The 15,786-nt window shown below is 44.6% G+C and overlaps 1 protein-coding gene across 1 annotated transcript in view; it reads right to left on the bottom strand.

The window, feature by feature from the left end:
* Positions 1–15,786, bottom strand: part of MCF2L2 (MCF.2 cell line derived transforming sequence-like 2) — a 235,619-nt gene that overhangs the window by 83,219 nt on the left and 136,614 nt on the right. The window contains 1 exon segment of the mRNA XM_004382342.1: positions 1,122–1,207. Coding sequence (XP_004382399.1) covers positions 1,122–1,207 — 86 coding nt within the window.

The raw sequence follows: 15,786 nt of genomic DNA, 5'->3' as shown, positions 1-15,786 counted from the left end.
AGACGTTTGTTCATTCACTCTACAGGTGTTTTTGAGGGCCTGCTAAGAGCCAAGCATTATGATAGAACCTGGGGACTAATGGAGGTCACATGTCATTTGGTGTGAGTGTAAACAATGGGACAGTGCCGGAATAGTGGTTACGATGGGGAGTCTTAGTATAAAGAACATTTAAAAAAAATTAATATCTCCTTATGCTTTTGGTCTTTACCTTCTTAATTCAGACTTTCTGAATTCCATAGCATTCACGTACATGGAAACACCTTGCTGTACACCAAAATTAGCACTACATTTGTATAAACTGTGTCTGTTGGGGACCAACAGCCTTTAAATGCTCTTAAACCAAATAACTCAGTCGATAGTAAAATTAATTTACCTTTACTACTTTTCTTTTTATCTTTAAGTTTTTTTTATTGTGCTTTAGATGAAAGTTTACAGAACAAAACTAGCTTCTCATTAAACTGTCAGTACACAAATTGTTTTATGACATTGGTTAACAACCCCACGACATGTCAACACTCTCCCTTCTCGACCGTGGGTTGTTTCCTATTACCAGCTTTCCTGTCCCCTCCTGCCTTCTAGTCCTTGCCCCTGGGCTGGTGGGCCACTTTAGTCTCATTTTTGTTTTATGGGACTTGACTACTTTCTTGATAAAATTTTTTTTAAACACTGGGTGTCCTCAGAAAGGGAGCCCTGGTGGTGCAGTGGTTTAAGTGCTTGGCTGCTAACTGAAAGGTCAGCAGTTGGAACTCACCAGCTGCTCTTCGGGAGAAAGATGTGGCTGTCTGCTTCTGTGAAGACTGCAGCCTTGGAAACCCTATGGGGCAGTTCTACTCTGTCCTATAAAGACACTCTGGGTTGGAAATGGCAACAGGTATCCTTAGAAGCTTGATTTATAAGATGATCATTTTTAGCCCTTTTGCTTGTTGCTTTTGTGAGGTTCGTGAGTTTTGTCCTTAGGTATTTCAACCGATACAGATGAAGGTTAGCGTTTAGAATATTGTGATTTTATTTGGGAAAGTGATGCAGTATAAAACAGACGATCTCCTCCTTGCCCCCCCACCCCGCCCCGCTACTCCCATGGGGATAAAAATGACTCCTACAAACAGATTCTGCCAGCTTACCTGCTGGGGGAAAGATTTTGAAGACCGTCAAGCTGTTCCAATTCAGGGTTCTCCAAATCTGGACGACTTTCAACCACTTGTTCATTCTAAAGTGAAAGAAATGCTCGTAAGATAGTCTATTTGGTGTTTTGGGGGCCTTCTGATCCATGTTCCCACCCCCATTTCTTTGTTTTGGCTTTCTTTTCTATTTTTTGAAAAAAAAGTTCTAGATGAGCAACAGTTTCTCACCTTGCTCTTCCGTTCTCGGGTTTTTGCCGCCTCTCTGCGGATCTGGTACAGTTTTCCCTCCCGTTGTTGTCAGGTGCCATCAAGTCGATGTTCGACTCAAAGTGACCCCATGCGACAGAGCAGAACTGCCCCAGAGGGTTTTTTCTAGGCTGTAATCTTTAAGGGAGCAGATCACCGGGTCTTTCTCCTGTGGAGGCTCTGGTTACCAGCCAACCATTGTTGTACCGCCAAGGTTCATGTCAAAAACTCATTCTCAAAAGCAGGTGTCTTTTTGTCTTTAATAACAAAGGACTATAAACATTGCAGGAGCCTGGGTGGCACAAAGGGTTTGTGCTCAACTACTAAGAGCTGGCAGTTTGAACCCACCCAGCAATATCTTGGAAAAAGGCCTGGTGATCTGCTTCCGTAAAGATTACAGCCAGAAAACCACTATGGAGCAGATATCTAGTCTGTGATACATGGGGTAGCTATGAGTCAACAGCAACAGATTTGGCTGGGTTTTATTAACGTCGTACTTTTCCCCCACTGAGTCATAAAAAAGATTCAGATTTATTTTTTATTGTGCTTTAGATGAAGGTTTACAGAGCAAATTAGTTTCACATTAAACAATTAATACACCTCTTGTTTTGTGACATTGGTTGCCAATCCCACGATGTGTCAACACTCTCCTCTTGACCTTGGGTTCCCCATTATCAGCTTTTCTGTCCCCTCCTGCCTTCTCGTCCTTGTCCTTGGGCTGGTGAGCCCCTTTAGGTTCGTCTTGTTTTGTGGGCCTGTCTAATCTTTGGCTGAAGGCTGAACCTGAGGAGTGACTTCATTACTGAGCTACAAGGGTGTCCATGAGCCATTCTCTCAGGGTTTCTCCAGTCTCTGTCAGACTAGTAAGTCTGGTCTTTTTTTTTTTTTGAGTTAGAATTTTGTTCTACAATTTTCTCCAGCTCTGTCTAGGACCCTCTATTGTGATCTCTGTCAGAGCAGTCAGTACTGGTAGCCAGGCACCATCTAGTTGTGCTGGACAAGACTCAGAATTTGAGCTAGAAAAGACAATAAAGAGATCACTTGATTCAATATCTTTATTATTTTGGTAAATAAATCATGGGGTCTGGTGAAGTTGTGATTTGCCGAAGGCCAGAAAGGATGGCTAGAGGTAGAGATAAGCCCAGTCTCCACTTTCACAGACTGGTGATCAGAAGTCCACAAGCGTGCCAGCTAACTGAAAGGCTGAAGGTTCAAGTCCATCCAGAGGCACCTCGGAAGAAAGGCCTGGTGATCTACTCCTGAAAAATCAGCCACTGCAAAGCCTATGGAGCACAGTTCTAGTCCGACACGCATGGGGTGTCTATCCGTCAGACTCAGGTTGACGACGACTGGTTTCTCTTTCACTTAGCAAAATGCCGTTAAGATGCCGTCCTGGTGTCGCCTGTATCAGTAGCGAATTCCTTTTTAGTGCTGTGTCGCATTCCGTTGGGCAGGTGCGCCACAATTTGTTTATCCTTTTCGAGCAACATTGTAATTCATACACTGGAAACATCACTAGGGCTTTATAAATCAGGCGGCAGCTCTGTTTAAATGAGTTGTTTTACATTCTCAGTAAAGAGAGTGTAGATTCACAGAGGGTCTCGTTCAAAAGTATTGCTAAGGGAAATTTAACGAGGAAAACAGAGACTTTCCTTGCAAATTAGAGCTGGAATTTGAAGAATGAGATTTCCCCAGGCAGGGGGAGAGTTGTGGGGAAGTCTCTCTGCAAACTAGGTGAGAACCACAGACCCCTCAGCCAGCTGTCGAGGACACAGGGAGAGACACCTCCCCGGGACTCACAGAAAGCCATCAAGGTGAGGTGCTCTTATCACCCACGCCGACCACAAAATGAGCAATTAAAAAATGTTTGGTGGATGAAAGAAAACCATGGATCTTCAATCTTTTTCGCAGCTGTCTTCCCAAATCTGGTATCCTATCCAAGAAGCAAACAACCAATAAAAGAGTATCTGGGATGCCAGTTTTGCCAGCTCAGCTCTACAATACGAGGGCAATCTTGCATTCCAAGTTCGTATATTTTTTTCTTTTAAAAAATGATGTCGCTTAACTAAGAATCTAAATTTTTAGTTCCCTCTATTATATATATTTGACCAGAAATTAGAAAATATTTTCCATGAGTCAGCATGTGGAAGTAAACTGCAGTCACAGGACTTAAAACCAATCTAGTTATTTCTACCACACTACCATTTTCTGTACAAAGCTGAATTACATTAACATGGCAGTCAATGTCACCTAATATCCCTTTCTAGTTCCACATCTATGATGTTATCTTTGCCTGAAATACCCACTGGACTTTGAGCTCCCGAGGGCCTATGTATCTTTGGATCCTCTACATGTAATAATATAAGGCCTGCATAAAGAGTAACCCCTGTTACTAACAAAACTTCCTCCTACTTGCTTATAGACGAATTGCACTCTTTCCAGCTCTGCAGATCTGTTGTGGCTCGTGGTGACCCCACGTACATCAGAAGGAAATCATGCCCAGTCCTGCGCCATCTTCACAATTGTCCACATGCTTGAGTCTATCATTGCAGCCACTGTGTATTTTAAGTGCCTTCCAACCCAGGTAGCTCATCTACCAGCGCTACACTGGACAATATTCTGCTGTGACCCATACGGTTTTCACCAGCTGCTTTCTGGAAGCAGGCCTTTCTTCCTCATCTGTCTTAGTCTGGAAGCTCTGCTGAAACCTGTCCACCATAGGTGACCCTGCTGGTATTTGAAATGCCAGTGGCATAACTCCCACCATCACAGCAACACGCAAGCCACCACAGTACCACACACCGACAGACGGGGAGCGGACTGATCTACTGTTAGTAGATAGATTGCACAGCCTCTTATTTCGTAATAACCTAGTGACGGAAACAGCAATAACTCAAGGTGTAGGCGTAGACTTGGTCCTCTTTTACACTAAATGACGACATCCCCTTATTTTACAGACTTTGTCATGAGGTGCCCTCATGAGCTTGCTGAAACGCCTTCACCCCATGTTCCTGCTGCCATATGTCAGACAGCTGGTGTGGGGTGGAGGGACACTGCTCTGCCAACTAAGCCTGGCTGCAGTACAACACTGGTGCTGTTGAGGATCAATGGGAAGGACCCACAGCAGGCCTGGGGGGTTCTTGAACAAGAGCCCACAGTGAGGAAGTTAACCACACTGGCTACCAATGTTTTGCTAAGGTGTAGACAAATACATTGTGCTGTAGCGCAGTGGTTTTCAAAAGCCAACCAAACCCACGAGAAGCATGTTTATATCACAACACGCACACACATACGCTGCAGAAAACCCCCTTTTCACTTATATTCTAACTTTCCTTTACTACAGATGACACATTCTTTTTTAATGAGGCTATTCCACTGCAGGATCCCTGGTGGCACAGCAGTTAAAGTGCTAGGCTGCTAAGTGAAAGTTGGCGGTTCCAAATCTCCAGCAGCTCTGCAGGAGAAAGATGTGGCAGTCTGCCTCTGTAAAGGTTTACAGCCGTGGAAACCCTATGCGGCAGTTCTACTCTGTCCCACAGGGTCTCTAGGAGTCAGAATCGACTCAACAGCAGTGGGTTTGGTTAGTTTTATTCCACTGCGTTCTACTATTTTATTCATTTTTAAATGCTGGTGAAACCCCCAAATGGAGTTCACTATCACCATTGTGACCTATAATTTCAAAACCTCTTATAAAGTCAAAAGAGCATTAAACCTGGGTTTGAGAGGCAGACCTGGGTAGGAGTAGCTGGTATACTTTTCATTTAAAAGTAGCCTTGGTCAAGACTTAAATTCTCTGCCTCTTAACTTCTCTCATCTGTAAAACAGGGATAATTACATTTACATCACAGGGCTGCTGTGATTACAGATAATCTCAGAAAATGCTTAGCACAAAGAAAAGCTTAATAAATGGCACTTATAATTGGCTCAGAGCCCTGGTGGCACAGTGGTTAAGAGCTCAACAGCTAACGAAAAGGTCAGAAGTTCAAATCGACCAGCTGCTCCTTGGAAACCCCATGGGGCAGTTCTACTCTGTCCTGTAGGGTCACTAGGAGTCGGAAGCAACTCGAAGGCACTCAACGACTATTAGCTCCTTAGTATCCACCTCGTAAGGACGGAGTGAGGCAATGGACGTAAAGCACCCCGCACACTGCCTGACCCCTAGCAAGTGCTGGGCAAAAGCTACCTATTTGTGTATAATACAGACCTCAATATTACTAACTAGCTGTGGGATCTGGACCAAGTCACCTAATCTCCCTGGGCATCTACTTTCTTCTGTGTAAGGTGAGGGATTTGTAGGATCAGAATGTCCCTCTGCTTACAGTGTAAAACACCAGAATGGGTGTGACTGCTTCTGATTTTCAGATGAAAGCAAAATTGGAGCCAGAGTACCTAAGGGTAAATTTTAACTTCAGGTTTCTCAAAGCTCTGGGAAGAAAGAGGCGTATTCAGATAAAAGCTTGTTTATCTCGTTCTTTTATTCAAATGAAGCTGCCACAGAGTCAGCTCCGACTCACGGCAACCGTCGTACGACAGAGAGAAACGTTGCCTGGTCCTGCGCTTCTCCACGACTGTTGGTGTGCTCGAGTCCACGGTTGCAGCTGCTGTGTATTTTGAGTGCCCGCCAACTTAGGGGGCTCATCGTCCAGCACTTCTATCTGGCAATTTTCTGTTGTGATCTGTAGGGTTTTCACTGGCTAATTTTCAGAAGTATATGGCCAGGCCTTTCTTTCTAGTCTGCCTTAGACTGGAAGCTCTGCTGAAACCTGTTCACCATGAGTGACCCTACTGGTATTTGAAGTATCAGTGGTATAGCTTCCAGCATCACAGCAACACACAAGCCAGCACAGCAGGACAAACTGACGGATGGTGGATTCAAATAACAGACCAAGAAAAATGCCCAAAGACCAAACCGCTAATTGCTGCTCTGTACGTCCGCGTATGTGTACGTGCTGGAAACCCTGGTGGCGTAGTGGTTAAGTGCTATGGCTGCTAACCAAAGGGTTGGCAGTTTTAATTCACCAGCTGCTCCTTGGAAGCCCTGTGGGGCAGTTCTACTCTGTCCTATAGGGTCGCTATGAGTCGGAATCGACTCGACGGCTACGGTTTATGTATATGTATATATATGTGTGTGTGGGTGTATCCCTAGGTAACACAAACGGTTAATGTGTTTGGCTACTAACCGAAAGGTTGGAGTTTACCCAGAGGTGCCTCAGAAGAAAGGCCTGGTAATCTGCTTTCAAAAAATCAGCCATTGAAAACCCTGTGGAGGACAGTTCTACTTTGACACACATGGAGTTCCATGAGTCAGAACTGACTCAAACAGCAACGGGTTTGGTTGTGGTTTTTTTTTGGTTCGGGATTCCTATGAGCCTTATTGAATTATAAAATGATGCTCTTTAAAAGCAGAGCAACAGTGCTTTCTTGTGAAATCAAACTCGCTTCCCTTAAGTCCCCCCGTCTTGGAGATGCAGCCAGTGAGCAATGAGTTCATTTCGGTTTTCTCCTACCTCCAGTCCAGATCAGCTGTACCTGGGGGTGGGAAGCAGTTTCTCAGCCAACTGGTGCTTTAAAAGGGAATCAACTCACAACTGAAAACAGGGACTTAAACAGATACTTGTACATCAACGTTCATAGCAACATTATTTACAATAGCCAAAAGGCAGGAACAATTCAAATTTCCATCAATAAATGAAAGGATAAACAAAGTGTGGTATATCCATTCAATGGAATATTATTTAGCCGTAAGAAGGAATGACGTTCTGATACATGCTACAACACGGGTATACCTTGAAGCCATTACGTTACATGGAAGAAGCCAGACACAACAGGAAAAATGTTATGATTCCACTTAGATGACGTATCTGGAATAGGCACATGTATAGAGACAGAAAACAGATTAGGGGTTACCGAGGACTGGGGGGTGTGGGGGGGATGAGGAGCTACTGCTTAATGGGCAGAGGTTTCTATCTGGTGTGATGAAAAGTTTGGGAAGTTGATACTGGTGGAGCTCACACAACATTGTGAATGGAATTTATGCCACTGAATTGTATACTTAAAAATGGTTAAAATGGCAAATTTTGAATTATATATATATTACCACAATAAAATTAAAACAAAAAAAGGAATCAGCTCATAAACCATCCCACTGGGGGGCCAATCAGGTGGGCCAGCCCCTCCCCCACTGTGTTCACTTTATCCTGAAGACTAAGGGTGACAGCGGAGGAAGGCGGGCTGGACCCCACATCACCCCTTATCTCTGTCCACCCTGGCCTCTCTCTGGTTTCAAAGCCATGCCAACCAACACGAACTACACAGGTTCTCCAGGAGCACCTTGAAAGATGGCATCTGTGTCTTCTCAACAAACTTAAATAATCTAATGGTTTTGTCTCCACTGTATTTTGACGTCGCCTCATACGCATGTGAAAGCCAGCCAATGAACAAGGAAGACGGAAGGAGAATTGATGCCTTTGAATCATGGTGTTGGAGAAGAATATTGAGTATACCATGGACCGCCAGAAGAACGAACAAGTCTGTCTTGGAAGAAGTAGAGCCAGAATGCTCCACAGAATTGAGGATGGTGAGACTTCATCTCACATACTTTGGACATGTTATCAGGAGGGACCAGTCCCTGGAGAAGGACATCATGCTTGGTAAAGTAGCGGGTCAGTGAGTGAAAAAGAGGAAGACCCTCAACGAGATGGACTGACACAGTGGCTGCAACAATGGGCTTAAGCATAACAACGATTGTGAGGATGGTGCAGGACGATGCAGTGTTTCATTCCGTTGTACACAGAGTCCCTATGAGTCAGAATCCACTAGACGGCACCTAACAACAACAATATTTTGAAGAAATATATGTTTTAAAAATCGAAGAAAAAAAGGCCAATTTCTTAGACCAAAGGAATTTTGTAAAAAAATCTTCATTTCTCTGAAGAATATATATACATTTGAAAAGTTTCGATAGTTAATTCTCAGTTGATTATTAACCTTTTTTTCTTCCCTAAAGGAGAAATAGCAACATTTTAGCCAAATCAAACTAGTTAAATGATTTTACTTTATGAATTTAGGACTGCTTGGAAATGAATTTCGGTTCCAACTCTTTTAAAACAATGGGATCTGCTAATTCAAGGAGAAAGTATTATTCGTCATACTATCACAATTCTTAGAAAGAGAAGCTATTAGACCTAATTCTGAGGTAGAAAAGGTGAGGCAGATACAATGGCCCAGACCCACGTCTTCATTTAAAGTATAAGGAGTGATAATTACATGACGTGTTAAAGGTTTTAAGCACCTTCTGGCATTGTAAATTATGAGAACCTGAGAAAATAAATGAAGAGGTATGTCAAGTAAAGATCCCTGAATAATTACCAGAATCTTCTCTACGAAATGGTGGGGAGGGGGTAGTGAGGATAGCGGGAAGGAATCCCCACCAAGGGCGTTCACCTCCAGCCTAGTTCCCCTGTGGTCTCAGAGACACAGCAGTTTCAGAGTGAGAAATACAAGCTTGGTGACTGGGTGACTGCGTTCTTCTCTCCCACTGATGGACTCACTGGGGGTAGAGGAGAAAACCTCCATATTTATGGAGACTCCGTGGTTTCCGATGTGGAGAACAGGAAGAATTTTTGAAAAGCACCAACCACGTAAAGAACCTTCCGTGGGAGTGGATACCCAGCTGGCTGGTCTGTATGCGCTCCATCCCACCGGCCCTTTCCAGGCACATCCTTTCCCACTCTCCATTCCCACTGCCCGAAACAGCTGCTGCTTAAAGACCCCTCTGGATAACCGAGCAGTCCCTTTCTAAAACTGCTGATGTTTCCTGGAGGTTAAGGAGCTGTCAGTCACCCGTCACCCATGCTTTGCCCTACACCGGTTCATTTAGATTTTCTCCTATCTTAAATCTAGATCAGGATTCCCTGGGTGGTGCAAATGGTTAGTGTGATCGGCTGCTGACAGAAAGCCTGGCGGTTTGAGCCCACCCAGAGGTGCCTCAGAAGAAAGGCCTGGTGATCTCCTTCCGAAAAATGAGCCATTGAAAACCTTATGCAGCGCAGTTCTACTCTGACATTCATGAGGTCACTAGCAGTCAGAACAGACTCCATGGCAACTGTCTTTTTTTCTTTCTTCCTAGTCCAGATCAGCTACATTAGGGGGAGGAGGGAGGAGGGGATACCTGAGAGGGAAGAGAGGGGTAGAGAGGGGAGGGTTTTCGGACATTTTATAGACTGAAGCCCTTGGAGGGGAACGCAGGCTTCAGGGGAGGGATGGAAGCAGCCTTGAGACTCTGCAGAAACGGGAAAGTTTTAGAGAAAGAGAAGGGGTAGGTCCCAAATATAAACTCTGCCTATTTCAAAAATTTCCCAGGGACTCTTTTATCCAAAATCTTGAACTTCCCAGCTAGTACTGTTAGTAATTAGTTCCGTTTTCTTACTGGTTAAATTAGCGTTTATAGGCTGGAACCCACCAGCCGCTCCTTGGGAACCCTCTGGGCAGTTCTACTCTGTCCTACAGGGTCGCTGTGAGTCGGAACTGACTCGACGGCAACAGGTATATTTTGTGTGTGGGGAAAATGTCAGCTTAAAAAACCGACTGCGAACAGTTTTAACAGTGATTTGCAAGTTTGTAGTTTTGCCTAAAATATCAGAAAGTAAGGAACATGTCCCACAAAACCTTTCTCCTATTCTCAAGCTAAGAAAATTTAAAGGAAATAACTGTGCCAAGGACATTGAAAAGAAGTTATCCGTACATGCCGAATTTTCTCAGCAGTTTGATTTCATGTGATTTTAACCTCAATGCATACATTTCAATGTAACTTAATTTTCATATGTCTGTAGATCTTAACTCGTAAATAAAATTGCAAAGGAGAAAAAGTGCTTTATTGGACTCATCTTTGCCTTAGCAAACCTGGTCCCTAACTAGTTCACAAATAGATTCCACAGAGCTACAAGGCCAGTGGGTTGACTCTCCTACTCTTCTCCCCGCTGTCATGCCAGAGTTATCTTCTTAACACACGTCAGAGTCTGCCAACTCCCCTTCTGCTCAACAATCCTCAACCCATCTTGAGGGTGGGGGTGGGGGCAGCTTCTGGGGCTGCACTGCCCCACTGACAGAAAGAGAGGGGTGGGCTGCTGTAACAGACCTATTGTTGCTGACAGCAGACTAGGAGTCAGCCCTTGACTCATGATGACCTTATGCACAAGGAAACAAAGCTGCCCAGTCCTGTACCATCCTCATGATTGGCTGCAGATCAGACCATTGTAATCCATAAGGGTTTTCATTGGCTAATTTTCAGAGGTAGATCATCTGGCCTTTCTTCCTAGTCTGTTTTAGTCTGGAAGCTCTGCTGAGACCTGTTCAGCATCATAGCAACATGTAAGCCTGCACTGACAGACAGGTGGTGGCTCTGCATGAGGTGCGTTGGCCGGGAATCAAATCCCGTGGAAGGTGAAAATTCCACCATCGACCCACCACTGCCCCCATGTCACAGGTCTGTGGGACTCCGTGAATGTGAGACGCAGCCTTCCTAAGGCCTGTTCTCCCACTGTTCCCCCCGAGTGCTCTATGTGGACCAGCAAATTCATCCCACGAGGAATTCAAGACTGGTACCTCAAAGTTATCTTTGATGTCTTCCTTTCCCTTTCTATCAAACTTCTCTCCTATCTTCTCTGCCTGGACCTGCCCCTTTTTCATCAGACTTTCTCAGAGAACCTAGTACGTTCCAGGCACTGGGGAGAACATCCGGGTTAATGGGTATGAGGTTTGCTCATCTCCTTCTTGTGGTGCCACCAAAAGGCTTTCACCACTGAAGTCACCAGACTGGGACAACTCCTGCCTGCATCTAATCTCTGACTCAGTCTACTCTTCACTGTTACACCAGTGAACTTCCTGATACACGGGTCAGAGTCCGTCAATGTCGTCCTTGCTCATCCATCCTCAACCAAAGCCTTCAGCAACCTGTTTTTTGGTCCACCTTCCCAGCTTTCTCAAACCATCCCCAGAAGAGCCTTCGCCCTTCAGACTTCTGCAACTTCATACCGTTCTCCATCCTGGAATGCCTTCCCCTTCTTATCCACCCTTCAAAGTTATATTTATTCTTTAAAGTTCAGTTCAAATGTCACTCCCTTTGAAGAACCATCCCAACATTCTCACTATGAGTTGCTTCCTCTCCTGCCCTCCAACATGCTACGTCTCTTTTACTGTAGGTATGTCGCTTTGCCTCATATTATACATTATTGGATACACGTTGTCTTTCCCATGAAACGGGCTTGAGTATAGACCCGGTGTTAGAGTAATTTTCATATGAGCCACAGCAATTGCCATAATCTGTATTAAACTGAGCTGAACAAGCTACCCAAATTGGCCCCATCAAATATTTCAGCCATGTCATTTTTTTACTGGTCAAAGAGCAAAGCTAACAATGGCCGTAATGTTATTTTCTCCTCATTTGGCTCCCTCAGGAAGGATATATTCTCACAGCTCAACATTATCATCTCACTGCTCCCCTGAATACTGGACTCTGTATCATTCTCATTGTTTAACACCATCACACCATCGCTCCTTGGAAGAAAGCCTTAGTGATCTAAAGAGATAAAAAAATCAGCCTTTAAAAACCCCGTGGAGCAACGCTCTACTCTGACACTCATGGGGTCGCTATGAGTCAGAATCAACTCAGTGATAAATGGTAAACCAGTATACAATTTAAAGCCTAAATCTGACTTTCCTTTGGCTTCTTTTCATCTTTTACACAAGAGATTTTATCAACACAGGATTAAATGGGGAACTAAAATTCACTAAGAGCCTACTATGTGTCAACGCATGCCATGTATTTCCACGTGTTTCTCATTAATCAATAACCCTGTGAAGCTGCTATTACTGATCGCTGTTTTGCAGAAGGGGAAATTTAGAGTATGAGAGATTAAGTAAACTGGTAGTTGTTCTGCTGTTGTTAGGTGCCGTCAGGTTGGTTCCGACTCATAGTGACCCTATGTACAACAGAACAAAACACTGCTGCATCCCGCGCCATCCTCACTATCGTTGTTATGCTCGAGCCCATTGTTGCAGCCACTGTGCCAATCCATCTCGTTGAGGGTCTTCCACTTTTTCGCTGACCCGCTACCTCATCAAGCATGACGTCCTTCTCCAGGGACTGGTCCCTCCTGACAACATGTCCAAAGTACGTAAGACGAAGTCTCGCCATCCTCGCTTCTAAGGAGCATTCTGGCTGTACTTCTTCCAAGACAGGTTTGTTGTTCTTCTGGCAGTCCCTGGTGTATTCAGTATTCTTCACCAACACCATAATTCTAAGGCATCAATTCTCCTTCAGTCTTCTTTATTCTTTGTCCAGCTTTCGCATGCAAAGGAGGTGACTGAAAACACCATGGCTTGGGTCAGGCAGACCTTAGTCCTTAAAGTGACATCTTTGCTTTTTAACACGTTAAAGAGGTCTTTTGTGGCAGATTTGCCCAATGCAATGGGTCGTTTTATTTCTTGGCTGCTGTTTCCATGGACGTGGATTGTGGAGTCAAGTAAAATGAAATCCTTTACAACTTTCATGTTTTCTCTGTTTATCATGATGCTGCTTATTGGTCCAGTTGTGAGAATTTTTGTTTTCTTTATGTTAAGGTGTAATCCATACTGAAGGCTGGAGTCTTTGATCTTCATCAGTAAGCGCTTCAATTCCTCTTCACTTTCAGCAAGCAAGGTTGTGTCATCTGCATATCGAAGGTCGTTTATCAGTCTTCCTCCAATCCTGATGCCCTGCTCTTCTCCATATAGTTCAGCTTCTTGTGTTATCTGCTCAGCATACAGACTGAATAAGTATGGTGAAAGGAGGCAACCCTGACGCACACCTTTCCTGATTTAAAACACACAGTAACCCCTTGTTCTGTTCAAACAGCTGCCTCTTGGTCTATGTACAGGTTCCTCATGAGCACAATTAAGTGTTCTGGAATTCCCATTCTTCGCAATGTTATCCATAATTTGTTATGATCCACACAGTCAAATGCCTTTGCTAGTTAGGTAGATTAAATAAGTAATTAGATAAGTTAGGTAGAAAGGTCAACTAGATTATATAAATAGCTAGTTTCCAGTCCCAGCTCCACTATTTCCTAGTGTGACCCTGGGGCAGTTACTTAACTTTTCAGCGTCTCAACAGAGGCACATATAAAACCAGGAAACGTGGTCTTCCTCACCCGGCCTCAAGGACCCGAGATGAGACCATGTGCACACTGCACCCGGCACGAGGTCTGGCCGGCCGTCAGCAGGTGCAACCCCTTCCTCACCTCTTTCTCTTCTACCCTTGCTGTTTCCATTAGGGAGCCTGCTTGCTCGGAAGCCTGAAAAGGCCTCGGCTACTTTAAACGACTTCGGTAGGCACTCAGAAGGCTGTCCACCAGCTGTCACGGCTAGTGGCTCTTCCTTTATTTTGTGGATGCACACTCAGGAAAAAGGAGTTCTCATCAGCCTTTGGCTTCTTCCCAGCTTCTGGAAAGGCTGTGTGTGAGCAGCCTGGGAGGCAGCTCCTATGAGTCATGCTTGCAGACAGGTCACTGCTGCCAACAGTCACAGCGGATCTCCTCCGTGGCACTTTCCCAGACTACGTCAGCGAGCCACGCGCATGGCAGCACCGTGGCCCAGCGGCCCGGGGGAGAGACTCTGCTGCCTTAGCAAGTTCAGCTCGTCAAGTTTTCAAGAACTGGAACAGCAAGCATCATCCTGCCAGAGAAGAGGGAGTGCCGTTCTGGGGAATGATTTCTCTGATGACAAAATCATGATTTCAGTTGCCGGTGGTGACTTGGTGAGTTAACAGCAGTTACGGATGGTCTCGGTTCCCAGTGTTTTCCCCCCGGTGCGCACATGTACTCTTGAGGGCAAGGGGGTGGCCCTTGTTCCAACGTAATGATTTGCTCTCCTAGACTGGCTGTGGTTTCATCTCATCTCTGAGTTCTAGGCTTCCAGCTAAAAGGATGTCAGGCTTGCCACCCCGAGACGGATAATGTTCTATCCATCCTGGTCACTCCTTGATAATGGTCCCAAAACAAAAGCAGCTGTGACTGTTCTTGATGTTAGTAAACCTCCCTGTCCCCTTTTAATAGCCCCTGGGTGGTACAGACATGAATAAAACCCTCTCTCCCTAAACTAACTTTTTCTTACTGGTTTTCCTGCATATTTTGGAATAATGGCTTCCCCAGCAGACTATGGACTGTATGAAACCGGAATTGCATTTGTTGGTCCGAATTGGACTTCTGGAACCCTGGTGGCACAGTGGTTAAGAGCTCAGCTGCTAACCAAAAGGTCTGCAGTTGGAATCCACCAGCTGCTCCTCGGAAACCGTCTGTCCTAGAGGGTCGGTTCTTTAGTTTGGTTTAATGGATTTCTAAGTCTGGGATTCTGGGAGTCAGTGCCTAAATCCACTTTCTTCTTGTTCGCATTGCTCATGACTTCATGGATTCTGCTCTCAGCTCCTCCCAGAGCGGGTTCCCGCCCTGCTCCCTCCACCACCTTGACCATGAACTCACGAGGGCTTGCGGGAAAAGCCCTTCCAGAAGTCCACTGCCAAAGCCATCCAGGCAAAACCAACCAAAGCTCAGAGGATGATTTAGCAGCACGTGTGCCCGCTTTAACGGCACCCAGACCGCTGGTGGTCTGCCAAGCACAGAGAGGAGTTAACATCTTACAGGATGGACTTTGAGTCCGGATTAAATAAACACCACAGAAGAGGGAGGGAACCATATGTCCGGTGGTCAGAGCTTCTTGGATTCTGTTCAACACTTTCCAGCCTATCCTCACCTCCTTCTGTACCACCAGCTTTTACGTATATGTAAAATAGGAGTACATCGTCACAGGTAGCTTACAGAAACCTTTGTTTTCAAATACTTTAAGGTTTTCCCTGAGGAAAGATGCTTCATATTTACTGACTATATTTCCTTTTTTTTTTTTACAACAAATAAAATGGTAGCACTGATATTTATTGTTCATAATTATTGAAATTATTCACTTTAATTTGGATTATTTTATATAAGAACCTCCACATACTTAAAACTCCTGTGGCATCTATATAAAGTGTGCAGGATATAAATATGCTGTTCAAAGATGGGTAGATTAAGTCACAGGAATATGAAGTGAGTTCAAATCACAGCATGAGTAAGTGACAAAGACCTGTGGCTTTAAGGGCAGACTCTGGGACCCAGTGACCTGACACAGCCCTCACTTCAGAAACAATGTATCGTCAGAAGCACAGGTACAAAAAAGGCTAGGCTGATGTTCGGAGTTGAAGATTATCACAGTTAAACGCTTTTTATACCACTTAATAATGCTACAGACTTCATGGATGTTAAGTCAGGTAAAGTTTAATTATGTTCACCCATTTCAAAAAATTGCTATCTACTTTTTAAAATGGCTGACTTACAGCTGTATTAATTTG

Source organism: Trichechus manatus, unplaced genomic scaffold (assembly GCF_000243295.1).
Source record: "Trichechus manatus latirostris isolate Lorelei unplaced genomic scaffold, TriManLat1.0 scaffold00092, whole genome shotgun sequence".
In the NCBI taxonomy this organism is placed as follows: domain Eukaryota; kingdom Metazoa; phylum Chordata; class Mammalia; order Sirenia; family Trichechidae; genus Trichechus; species Trichechus manatus.
Note: the sequence above shows the minus strand (reverse complement) of the source record. Positions and strands in the feature narration are given on the sequence as shown.